Raw genomic sequence first — 13,142 nt, 5'->3', positions numbered from 1 at the left:
ACACCCTCACAGAATCCTATTTCAAGCCCTTAGCTACAAGCTCCTTATTAAACCTATCTATGAAGGTTACGTTTCTAGTGGCCATTACATCGGCCAGATGGGTGGGAGAACTAGCGGCTCTCATGGCTGACCCACGCTATACCATCTTTTTTTAAAGATAAAATGTCTCGGACCACATCCTAAATTTTTACCTAAAGTGGTATCATCCTTGCACCTCAACCAAACAATATACTTACCCACATTCTTCCCAAAGCCACATACAGACAGTAGGCAATCCAGACTGCACGCTTTGGACAGCTGGAGGGCTCTCACCTTTCATATCAACAGAATTAAATTGTTTCACAAGTCTCCAAAACTATTTCTTTCCATCACTGATCAATCCAAAGGACACGCCATTTCTAAACCAACACCTGTCCAAATGGATATCGAACTTTGCTATCTCCAGTATGAGCAACACTCCCCTACAGGGATCCGCGCACATTCTACTTGGAGTGTCTCAACATCAGTAGTCTTTCTCAGCAACATCCCTATTGCGGAAATCTGCAGAACCGCAACCTAAACTTCACTGCACACTTTTACACAACACTATGCGTTGCTACAACCCGCATCCTCCGATACCCTGTTTGCTCACACGGTGCTCTCATCCGCTATGACTTCTACTCTGAATCCCCCTCCTTCCTCCGGAGGGCACTGCTCTGAAGTCACCTAAAGTGGCGCACCCACAGGGACAGCACTCGAAGAAGAAGAGGAAGTTGCTCACCTTGTGCAGTAACGAAAGTTCTTCAAGATATATGTCTCTGTGGTTGCTCCACTACCCTCCCTCCTCCCCTCTGCTTCAGAGTTCTATCCTATATGGACTCTGCAGTAGAGAAGGAAGTGCGGGGGGGGGGCTTGAGGGGGGTTGGCTGCACAGCATTAGTTAACAGCCTGAGGCAGTGTGAGACGAGGTCTGTGCATGTGCGGTCCAACTGGGCACTGCTACCTTAAATCTCTAGCTACGAGTGCAGGGGCGCATCCCCTGTATCAACACCTAAAGTGGAGCACCCATAGGGACATACATCTCAAAGAACTTCTGTTACTGCACAAGGTGAGTAACTTCCTCATGTCAGTGTGGCTCCAAAAGTATAACTTTTAGTTGAGCAGTCTGCAAGGTGAGCAAGTAATGGAGCTCTGATCTCCTGGTTGACCCAGAAACCTTATTTATGTGTAGCCTATAATATGGAGATGAAACACTCATTCCTTCTGCCTCCAGAACCTCAGAAATCTTTTAGAGGAAGCAGCGGAGCAGAAAGAAATAAGATTCTACAGTGTTGATCCTTTTTGTTGAAAACTTTCTAGAACAAACAAAGTTACACCTAATAAAACCATAAAACATTTTAAAAGCACAAAACTTACTTGGCCCGCTTCTCCGGTAGGGCTTAGGGCCCAACCAAATTCATGGCCATGAAAAACGTGTCACAGACTCTGAAAATCTCGTCTCCCCTGTGAAATGGTCTTTTGTGTGCTTTTACCCTATACTATACAGATTTCACAGGGTAGACCAGCATTTCTCAAATTAGGGGTCCTGACCCAAAAGGGAGTTGCAGGGGGGTCACAAGGTTATTTTAGGGGATTGGAGTATTGCCACTCTTACTTCTGCACTGCCTTCAGAGCTGGGTGGTTGGAGACTGGCGGCTGTTGCCTGGGAGCCCAGGTCTGAAGGAAGAGCCACCGCCAGCAACAACGCATAAGTAAGGGTGGCAATACCATACCATGCCATCCTTACTTCTGTGTTGCTAGTGGCAGCCGGCCAGCCACTGCCGCTCTCCAGCTGCCCAGCTCTGAAGGCATCACAGCTGCCAGCAGCAGTGCAGAAGTAAAGGTAACAATACTGCAATCCCCCCCCCTACAATAACCTTGCAATACCGTCCCCCAACAATTCCTTTTTGGTTCAAGGCCTCTACAATTATACCAACATGAAATTTCAGATTTAAATAGCTGAAATCATGAAATTTCACGATTTTTAAAATCTTATGACCATGAATTTAGTAGGGCCTTACTTATGCAACATAGAACCTGCAAGGCCTGGGCATCTCCTCACAGGAGTAAGTAGAATTTAGTGGGACTTCTGAGAAAACAAGTTTTTTGGAAGCGAGAAGTTGATTTTTAGTAGGAGAAAAGAGTAGCTGGGTTTTGGAATGTTGGAATAAATCCCGTGAGATGGGTAGTAGGTATGTGATAACTTGTGCCTCTGCAAGTTACCATATGGCTATTTCCTCCATGTATGAGGTTTGTGTGTACGTATATTGTATTATAATGTGTATATCAGCAGCTATTGCAGCATGCCTCTGAATACTAGAATGGTAGCCAAGGAATTCAGAAGTCTGTTCAGAGCTATTAAGTCAGTTTGAATAATAAATTAATCGCCTTTAGTTGAGAGGTTGTTTTCTTTACTGTTTGCATATTTCTAGAAAGGTAGCTGTAAAAAAATAATCACAGATGGTATTTCTGATCTTATTGCTAGCAGTAACCATCTGGCTAAAAAGTAAAATAATGTGAAGGTTTAATGGTGCAGCAGCCAAATGTCCAGGACTGTAACCATTGACTACACTTTATTCTGGATCTAGCATCAGAAAAATGTACTATCTGCTTTGTAAACATGAAACAGTTTGTTGAAAATATTAAAGACTGATAAAAGTAGGGCTTAGACATCAAAGGAATAGCCATAGCTTACAATGGACTACTTCCAGAAGGGAGATTTCACACTTATTGCATGTTCATACTGTCCATTGATTATGGTGCTGATCACTTTGTAAAGCATCAGGCATAAATCTGCAAATACAACTTTCAGCGGCAAGGCTCTTTTCCGTTGCATTGTTTAGAATGTAGTATTTGATACCTTCAAAATTATTTTCAAAATGCATCCTCTTTGTTGATCAGTCACCTTACAATCTCTTTAATCACAACTACAGAAGCAGAGTGGAAAAAACACAGTAAAAATGGGACTGTACCCATATCATTACAAATCCAGGTGTAGAAGCTGCTCGTGATTTCAGAATGGTGAAAATCCCTATTCTGTTGTACAGTGGAAACTGAACTGTGACAGTTACTTTATCTGAATCCTCCGTGCAGTATCCAGTTGACTTGAGTCAATGTACAAATAAAAGGTAACTTTTATCTTTTGTTGCAGGAGGTTGGAAATCTGTATGACATGTTCCATACAAGGAATTGTTTACACCGCAGAGCTTACCAGCACAAGGTTGGCAACATCATTGAAACAATGTAAGTGTCCACTGTGTATTTTGATTGTTCGTGGTTACGGCTAGGATTTTCAGCCTGTGGCGGCTGGGAGCTGCAGGGTCCCTGTAGTGGCCAGGAGCTGCTGGGTACCCCAGGGGGCTCCCCGGAGCTCTGAGTCACTGGAGGTACTGGAAGTACCCTGCATCTCCCAGCTGCCATGAGCAGTGGGGGGCCCCCGGGAGCTCTGAGCAGCCAAGGGCGACAGGGGGACCTTGGAGCTCCGAGTGGGGGGTCCCCCACAGCTGCCAAGCCGCCATGGGTGGTATGGGGACTCCACAGCTCCCCTTTTTGTCATGGATATTTTTAGTAAAAGGGACCGGACAAGGGCTTCCGTGAATAATTTTTTTTTTTTTTCCCCCGTGTCCTGTCCATTACTTTTACTAAAAATATCTGGGACAAAATCTTAGTTTTATTCATGGTGAGTTGCTGAGATGAATGAAAACCTGCTGAGTTGGGATTTCTGTGAAACCAAACACGTATTTGTGCCTCTGTAAAAGGCACATATTAAGTTTTCTATATGCAGTTTTACAGCACTGTGTCTGTACCCTAATCTCTGAGCATGCCTTCGTCCTTCATCACACTAAGGCTATATAGCCAAACTGCCTTCTGCCTTTTTGGTTCTAGATTGATTTTTTTTTTTTTTTTTTTTTTTTAAATTTAGAGACAATCTGAACCCAATAGATTTCCAACTACTAGAAATAGCTTCACTCCTCTGAACTTTACTAGTCTTAAAATGTTATGCTAAATCCATTTTAGAATATATAAATAATCAATAAGGTATAAAGTGGTATAAAATCCAGCTGATTTCCAGTGGGTTACTCAAGACTTAATTTTTAAATAAGCGTTTGAAGTTCTGCAATATGGTGGTGATTGTGCTTTTGTTCATACATATAAACCAAAAAAATGAAGGGAATAAGAACTCTCCCCTGCCACACTGAGAACCAGTTGACAGCAGATTGATCAAGACCAGTAATGTCCTTTTCATACTGTCTTTTTGTCCATAGACGCTGAATGTCTTTAAACTGTTAAAATTTAGGAAAACTATTTTTAAATTTTTTGCCATGTGCAGTGGGTGAATAGCTTACCTGGCAGCTTACCTCAAAAAATGCTTTACAAACGTTCATCCAACTTAGTTTATTAATTCATGGAGCTATTTAGTCACCACCAAGTGTGTTGTGCTGTGCAGTACTTCTACATTATAATAGTCTGAGCGTCGGTCACTGAATTACATACTCCTACTGTCAACCAAACATTAATGTCCAACGTGCAGTCAGAGCACTGCCTACTGGCAGATTTCTAGTTCATTAGAGGTATGGGGGTTTTAAGTGAAAGCTCTCTATTAACTAGTCAAAAGGTCAGTTATTTACTGTTTAGTTGCTTTAGCTTCTGCTTTAACACACTCGGTTACAAGCCCGGTTTAGTCAGTTGGAGACGTGAAATATTATAGGATAACTCGGTGGTTCTCCAACTTTTGTTCTGGTGACCCCTTTCGCACAGCAAGCCTCTGAGTGCGATCTCCCTTGTACATTAAAAACACTTTTTATATATTTAACATCATTATAAATGCTGGAGGCAAAGCGGGACTTGGGGTGGAGGCTGACAGCTCTCGACGCCCAGTTTGAGAACCCCTGGTATAACTGACTTCTTCTGGCTTCATGCTGGGAATGCTTATTCGCTAGTCCTTTATTTGTCAACATTTTGGCTTTTCATTTTCTTTTTTTAAAACACTAAATCCATATCCTGTCTGTCAAAATAGGATTACAGATGCCTTCCTAAAAGCAGATCCCTATATTAAAATAGAGGGCACTGGTGGAAAACACTACAAGATTTCTACAGCAATGGAGGATATGGAAGCTTACACCAAGCTAACGGGTAAGCTTTCACTGATAGTGACATGTTTGTGCCAGCTTACATAGGGTATCAGTTTATAAGTAGGCTAGGCAGAATTTGATTTTTTTTTTTTTTTAAATTTGGACAGATAGATATTTATCTATTTAAAATTTTCACAGCTCACAACTATGGGGGGTGGAGTGTATCAGACATTTAATGACAGTAGACTCGTAGACTTTAGGGCTGGTAGGGACCATCGTGATCATCTATCTGTCTGATCTCCTGCACATTGCAGGCCACGGAACCTCACCCACCCACTCGTGAAATAGGCCTGTAACCTCTGGGTGAGTTACTGAAGTCCTCAGATCTTGATTTAAAGACTTCAAGTTACAGAGAATCCACCATTTGCTCTAATTCAGGTCAGCTAGTGATCTGTGCCCCATATTGCAAAAGAAGGTGAAAAACCTGCAGGGTTTCTTCCTGGCCTGAAGAAAAATTCCTTCCTGACTCCAGATATGGTGATCATTTAGGCCTGGAGCATGTGGGCAAGACCCACCCACTGAACACCTGAAGGAGAATTCTTTGTAGCAACTCGGAGGTTGTCTAGTGTCCTATCTCTGGCCTTTGGAGATATTTGATAGTAGTGACAGATGGGGCGTATGCCATTGCAGGCAGCCTCATCATACCCATCCCCTCCATAAACTTATCAAGCTCAGCCTTGAAGCCAATTAGGTTTTTTCCCCCAATACTCCCCTTGAAAGCTGTTCTAGAACTTCAGTGCTCTGGATGTTAGAAATCTTTGTCTAAATCCAAGCCTACATTTGTTGGTCAGTTTATATCCATTTGTTCTTGTGTCAGCATTGGCCCTTAGCTTAAATAGCTTCTTTCTCTCCCTCCCTATTTATAGTAGGGCTGTCAATTAATCATAGTTAACGCAAGTAATTAACACAAAACAAATTAACTAGATTAACAAAGAAATCACAACTAATCACAGTTTTAATTGCACTGTTAATAATAGAATACCAATTTAAATTTATTCCAAAAATATTTTTGGATGTTCTATATTTTAATATATCGATTTCAGTTACAACACAGAATACAAATTGTACAGAGCTCACTTTATATTTTTTATTACAAATATTTGCACTGTAAAAAGATGAGTATTTTTCACTTCACCTCATTTAAGTACTGTAGTGCTATCTCTTTTTCATGAAAGTGTAACTTCACAAATGTAGAATTTGTTTTGTTTTTTGAGTGCTATGTTAAAAAAAAAAAAATTTAAAAAAAAATTTAAAACTTTAGAGCCTACAGGTCTATTCAGTCCTACTTCTTATTCAGCAAATCGCTAAGACAGACAAGTTTGTTTACATTTACGGGCGATAATGCTGTCTGCCTCTTAATTACAAAGTCACCTGAAAGTAAGAACAGGCATTCCCATGGCACTGTTGTAACCAGTGTTGCAAGGTATTTACGTGCACTGCTAGATATATTAAATGTTCATATGTCCCTTCATGCTTTGACCACAATTCCAAAGGACATGCTTCCATGCTGAATTTAAATTGGTATTTTATTATTGTTTAACAATGTGATTAAAATTGTGATTGTGACTATTTTTGTAATCTCACAATTAATTGCGATTATTTTTTTTAATTGCTTGACAGCCCTAATTTATAAAGTGCAATTGTATCTCCTCTGAGCCTTAATTTTGTTAGGCTAAACAAGCCAAGCTCCTTAAAGTCTGCTCTCATGAGGTAGGTATCCATTCCTCTCAGGATGGTGGACATAGTAGAGATTTCATTGGAAGTTGTCCAGTGCATGTCTTGCAAGCTCCTGGATATTTTACATACCTCCATGCCAGGGCACCTTGTAGTGCCCATCAGGGAGAGCTTTTTGGAGCTAGCCAAATTGCTTTGGCAAATGTCTGCTTCCTTGGTGCCGACACCAAATGGGCAAATCGGTGTTGCCAGGTGCTCCTAGCAGCCTTTGAGCAATTCTGTACTCTGTGTCTGGCTCACTGATTGGAAGAGCAAGTCCATAAGAGGACAAAGCATCAAGGTCTGCCGAAACCAACAACCTGGGACAATGATCCTAAAACATTATTCAGCTGCAAAAATTACTCATCAACCAGGCTGCAGATGAAGATTGCCAGTTATCAGTCTTCACTGATGAAATGGCTAATTACATTGGGACTCTTATCTCCTAATTTTCTGACATAATCCCTCTTGACCTCAGAGGAATTAAAATATTAGTGGCACACCTTCTGATGTGCACTGATCTTCAAGCATCCCACACAGCACCCAGATCTATGGCCACATCAGTTGCGGTGAGAAGGGTCTTCTTTGTTCCAATCTGGCATCCCAAAAGAGGTGCAAACAGTAGATGATCTGCTGTTTGGTGGATGCACCTTTTTAACCCAAGAACTGATCATCCTCTAAAAGACTCTAGAGTAACCCTCAGGTCTCTGGAATACTTGCTTCAAAAAGGAAGCAAATCAGGCCTCAGCCATACTCCAGGCAACCCTACTTTGCACAGCTCAGACCATCTGCATCAGCTGTTTCAAAGGAGGAAATCATCTGTTTCGACTGCATCATCTTCCCATCCTGCAGCAAGTTAATCGAGGCAGCAAATTTGTCTCCTTGGTCAAGAGCAGCATACAGCCTCTGCTGGATCTTTCTTTTATGTCCTTACAGTTAAGGAACTATTTGTTTTGTTTTCCTGGGATCTGGAACACCATCATTATGGACTGCTGGGTCCTAGAAATCATAGAGATGAGATATGCCATCTAATTCCGGACTCTCCCCATCACTCACCACCTTCCTTATCCCTTTTCAGGGATCCCTCTCAGAGAGTATGCTGCATCAAAAAGTGCAGTCACTTCTAAATCTCTGAGCAGTAGAAGTAGTAGCTGAAGAGTACAAGGGGAGAGTTTTTATTCCCATTACTTTAAGGAAAAAAGGGGGATGGTGCCCTCTTCTGGACTTAAGACAGCTGAATGCCTTCATTCAGATTCAAGCTCAGGATGGTTACTCTGGCCTCTCTAATTCCTTCTCTTGATCCACAGGACTGGTACACAAATCTTGACCTCCTGAATACTGACTTTCATATAGCAATCCACCTGACCACAGGAAATACCTAAGGTTCCAGGTGGGCAATTCATGCTACTAGTACAGAATCCTGCTACGTGGTCTATCCATAGTGCCCAGGGTATTTATCAAACGCCTTGTGACAGTGGTAGCTTACCTGATGAATTGAGAAGTCCAGGTTTGCCCCAACTAGACAAGTGGCTTACCTGGGGAAAGTCTCTACAAGAGGTGACCAACTCCATACAGCCGACTCTGTCTTTTTGTCTCTTGAGGACACTGTGTCCTCAAGAAGTCAGTGTTAATTTCTGCTCAAAAGGTAGAATTTATAGGTGTAGTTCTGACATCTATTACAGCAATGGTCTGTCTGCCGTAGGGAAGACTCTAAGCCATAATAAATCTGGTCAACCACCTACAAGTACCTCAGACTTCTGTAAGAACTTCAGACTTCTGGGTCACATGATTTCCTTCATCTACATATCTCAGCATGCCAAACCTCACCTTTGATGCATATAAGGGTGGTTGACAGACACCTAAAGATGAAGGGTGCAGGTCCTTCCAGAAGTTCTGTCATTGAACTGGTGGGAGGACCCCCTAAAAGTATGCAAGGGAGCATCCTTCTCTGCACCATTGCCATAGAAGACTCTGGTAACAGATGCCACCAAGCTGGATGGGGAGCCACCTATGCAATCTTCTGACACCAGGTTTATGATCTCAGGAAGCCTAGTTACATATAAACATCCTAGTGCTAAGGGCTGTTCATCAAGCTTGTACAGCATTCCTACCAGCTCTGAGAGGTTAACCTTTCTGATCATGACTGACAACATTACAGCTGTGTTTTATATCAGTAGGCAAGGGGGAGCAGGATTCACCCCTCTTTGTCGAGAAGCAAATTACCTTTGGAATTGATGCCTGTGACATGAGATTATTCCCTTTTAGCAGGCTGGCAGCATGTTCTGGCAGATCACCTCAGCAGACAGTTTTCAACCAACCATGAATGGTCATTATAGCATATAATCATTCAGGACACGTTCACCAGGTGAGGTCAACCTGCTGTAAATTAATATGCAATAGAACAAAAAAATGTCACAGGTTCTGCTCCAGAGGAGGCCAGGCTCAGGGATGTCTTGTCGGATGCATCCTGATGCCATGGGCTCTGGATCTAACGTATGCATACCCTTCAATTCCACTAATCCCAAGAGTCATTGAGAAACTGAGACAGGACTCCACCAAGATGACTATGCTGGCGTCTGGCTGAAGCAGTTCTGTTTCTCAGACTTGGTGAATCTCTCTGTTCGAGCTCCAGTCCAGTTGCCTCTTCAGCCACAAGTGATATTGCAAAGGGAGGGGCAGATCATCCATCTGGATCAAACTTCCCTGTACCTCACAGCATGGATGCTGGTTGGTTAATATCAGTAGAGAGGAGCTGCTCGTCAGAAGTACAACATATTCTTAACCACAGTAGAGAAGACTCAGTAAGGCATGCTTACTCAGCCAAATGGAAGCTGTAGTAGAAAGAGAGCCTGGAACATGGGGCCTGGTGCAAGACTTGAGGCCTGAACCAAAATCAGCAAGAGTCAGGCCCTGTTAAAAAGCAAATGCCCACTTAAAAGTTTGCTGTCCAGTACATGAACTTTGCAAGAATATGGCTGGCATTGCTAAAACACAGCCATTTCTAAGAAGTACTGGGCACTAGGTATTCACATAAATACATCCCAGAAGGCTAATACAAGCACATCCTGATATAAAGTTATGGTATAAACACACTCCTCGAAGATGGTACACTGACCCCCCCTCCTAAAGATAAGGTCAGGATGACAGGGTAATGAATGGAGATGTTTTGTTTGAACCAACAGGTACAAAGTGTAGGGTGTTAACTAACCACATCAGAAGAGTAATACATAACTTATTTGTATCAGTGTATAAAAGAGAAATCATAGGAGGGGTGTCTTTGTCTGGCCTAGGGGGCAATGGAAAGTCCTGTTGCTGACTGAGCTGAGTCCTTGCCACTGGGCACTCATGTGTTAGTGTCCCCGTAGAGTCTGCCAGGCACTAGGATTGTGTCTTGAGGGCAATAAACCTGCCTGAGCTCCTTGATCACCAAACTGAGTCTGTGGTCTTAAAGTACTGTTAAGATCTGCTGGATCAGCTATCTGCGCAGGGTTGGTACAGCGTATGGAGAGAGCACGCACACGCAGGCCAGACCACAGAAGCTAAGCTTCACTGTTGGACTCATCAACATCAGTTACCTTCATCTCAAGCTCAGATACCTGATATACTGGAATACCTCCTGTCCTTGAGAAATTCAAGGTTGTCTAGAAGTTCCCTTAAGATCCACATAGCAGCCATTTTAGCTTTCCATCCTCTCATGCAGGGTCACTCAACATTCTCACACCCTGCAGTAGCTAGATTCCTGAAGGCACTTATGTGCATATATTCCACTATTTAGGGAGTCTCCCCGTCCTTGGGTCTCAACCTATTGATGGCTCAAGGATGTATTAAACCCCCAGGCTATGTTTCCTCTTCCACTTGTCACTAACCTTCCTAGTGGCAGCAACATCAGCTAGAAGGGTGGGAGATTACAAGCACTCATGGTGGGCCCTCCATACACAATATTTCTTAGGGACAGGGGGACCTTAAGGGCTCACCCAACATTTTTACCAAAGGTTGTCTCTGATTGCCATCGGAATCAAGTAATACACCTATCTGTGTTCTTTCCCCAAGCCACATTCCAACAAGGGAAAAGCTAAACTGTATACCTTAAGTAGGATAGGACCCACAATACATCTCGATAGGACTAAGCCATTCTTGGCTTCACCTCGGTTAATTGTAGCTTTGCACATCTGGCTGTATAACATAGAGATGACTGAATTGGATTTTTACTTGCATTAAATTATGCTATGAAATAGCTTATTTAGACCCACCATTGAGGACTACAGTCCACTCCATCAGGGCTCAAGCAGCTTCTGCAGCTTCTTTGAGAAGTGTTCCGGTAGTGGAATTCTGTGCATACGCTTATGCAACATTACTCCATAGAATCATCAAGATCTGATGCTCACTTTGCCACAGCTGTATTATAAATAGACTCCTAGCACCCACATCCTGTGATCTGGGTCACTGCTTGTGAATCAAACAGTAGAATATGTATGGACAAGCACTTGAAGAAGAAATGGTTACTTAACTTACAGCAACTGTGGTTTTTTGAGATGTATAGTCCATATATTCCACGACCTGCCCTCCTTTTCCTGATACTTTGCTTCCTGTCTGTTAGCTTCAGGATTTTGTATTAGCAAAGGAATTGAAGGGATGGTTGGGGTCACCCACCCTTTAGCAAAAAGAAAAGGAGTACTTGTGGCACCTTGGAGACTAACAAATTTATTTGAGCATAAGCTTTCGTGAGCTACAACTCACTTCATCGGATGCATCCGATGAAGTGAGCTGTAGCTCACGAAAGCTTATGCTCAAATTTTAGTCTCCAAGGTGCCACAAGTACTCCTTCTCTTTTTGCAAATACAGACTAACTCGGCTGCTACTTTGAAACCCACCCTTTAGGACTCTCACGGTACAGGTAGCCTCACAGAGACACTGTTACCTGAAAGAATCCAAGCACAAGTCTGTGGGGTGCATGCTCACCAACAGTGGGGGGCGGGGGGGGGAGAAATACGTTCTACATATAGACAATGCATATAAAAGAACCAGTTATTCCCTTGCTGTTTGGAAAGCATGTCTCAGGTAAAAATGTATCTGGCACTGTTGCACTAGTGTGCAGTTTGGGGGATTAGAAATGGAGTTTGGTTGCCAACATCCATAGTCTGAGACATTGTATCTGTGTGCATAATAAAACTACTTGATCTTAGTTAGTTGGCATACTCAAGTTCCCCCTAACGTGCAGCACTTTTCATACCTTACTTTAGGAAATAGGCTTGTGTTAATTCCGTAATTCTGGGGATTGGCATTTTCCGATGCACGTTGAATGGATGAATTGGGGCGTGCTATGACCTGGAATGAAAGAGGGTTGTTAACTCTGCAGCTGTTAAACTTTCTGTCCTGGGGTTGGGAGGTCAGCAACTCTCTTCTTTCAATCTGATGCTAATAGTAGTGTGAAAAGCCTGTGGCAGCCCACACTATTCCGGAAGGAACTTTTGAAATTGTTAGGTTAGTTCAGTGGTCTCCAAAGTGGGGTGTGCGCACCCAAGACGATCGATTGGGGGGCGCAGCAGGAGGAGCAAAAAAGTGGGGGGAGCGGCCCTGAGTCCTCTGGCACACGGAGGAGCGGGGCAGCCAGCGGCCGGAAAGAAGCGTCACTTTCCCCTTCAAAGCCGGCTGGAGAAAAGTGGCGCTTTGAAGGGGAAAGTGCCGCTTCTCTCTGGCCGTTGGCTGCCCCTGCTCCTCCTGAGTCTTCCGGCCCGTGCTTGCAGGGCTGCATTCCGAAAGGGGCTTTAGAGCTGCAGGCCAGGGCCTCGGGGCCCTCTTAGCCCAGGGCCCTAAAGCCCCTGTATTCTGGGTGGCCCTGCCTGCGGGGTGGGGGCAGCTCCTAGAATCACGGCTCCCAGAATCGTGGCCATGGGGGTGGTGCTGCACTGCACAGAGCCACCTGCACGCCCCATGTACCAAACGGGCTGCCACAGGTAAGTGCTCTGCACCTCCTGCCTGCCCCAGTCCTGATCCGCCTCCTCTCACCCCCCATCCTGAGCGCCCTCCCACACCCTAACTCCCTCCAAGACCCCGCACCCCACCCTGAGCGCCCGCTGTATCACAAAGTGTTAAATCAAGATTTTCAAAAATAATAAAGCATATTCCATCACATTGCTCTCACTAAAAATATTATTAATAATAATTTTTTTAGTGAGAGCAAAAAGGGTTTTTGTACCATTAATAAATAAAATAAAATAAATTATTTAAAAATATTGCTCATTTCATCTTTATCGCCTCGTTTTTTAATTTCTATTTTTG

General features: G+C 43.3%; 1 protein-coding gene across 4 annotated transcripts in view; it reads left to right on the top strand.

Moving 5' to 3' along the window:
* Positions 1 to 13,142, top strand: part of SAMHD1 (SAM and HD domain containing deoxynucleoside triphosphate triphosphohydrolase 1) — a 75,639-nt gene that overhangs the window by 44,466 nt on the left and 18,031 nt on the right. For all 4 annotated transcript variants that reach the window (XM_038369349.2, XM_043495660.1, XM_038369351.2 and 1 more), the window contains 2 exons: positions 3,170 to 3,261; positions 5,036 to 5,151. In XM_038369349.2, coding sequence (XP_038225277.1) covers positions 3,170 to 3,261; positions 5,036 to 5,151 — 208 coding nt within the window. The remainder of the gene's footprint in view (positions 1 to 3,169; positions 3,262 to 5,035; positions 5,152 to 13,142) is intronic.

Source organism: Dermochelys coriacea, chromosome 13 (assembly GCF_009764565.3).
Source record: "Dermochelys coriacea isolate rDerCor1 chromosome 13, rDerCor1.pri.v4, whole genome shotgun sequence".
Classification (NCBI taxonomy): domain Eukaryota; kingdom Metazoa; phylum Chordata; order Testudines; family Dermochelyidae; genus Dermochelys; species Dermochelys coriacea.
The sequence above is the reverse complement of the archived record's forward strand: the minus strand, read 5'-3'. Positions and strand labels throughout refer to the sequence as shown.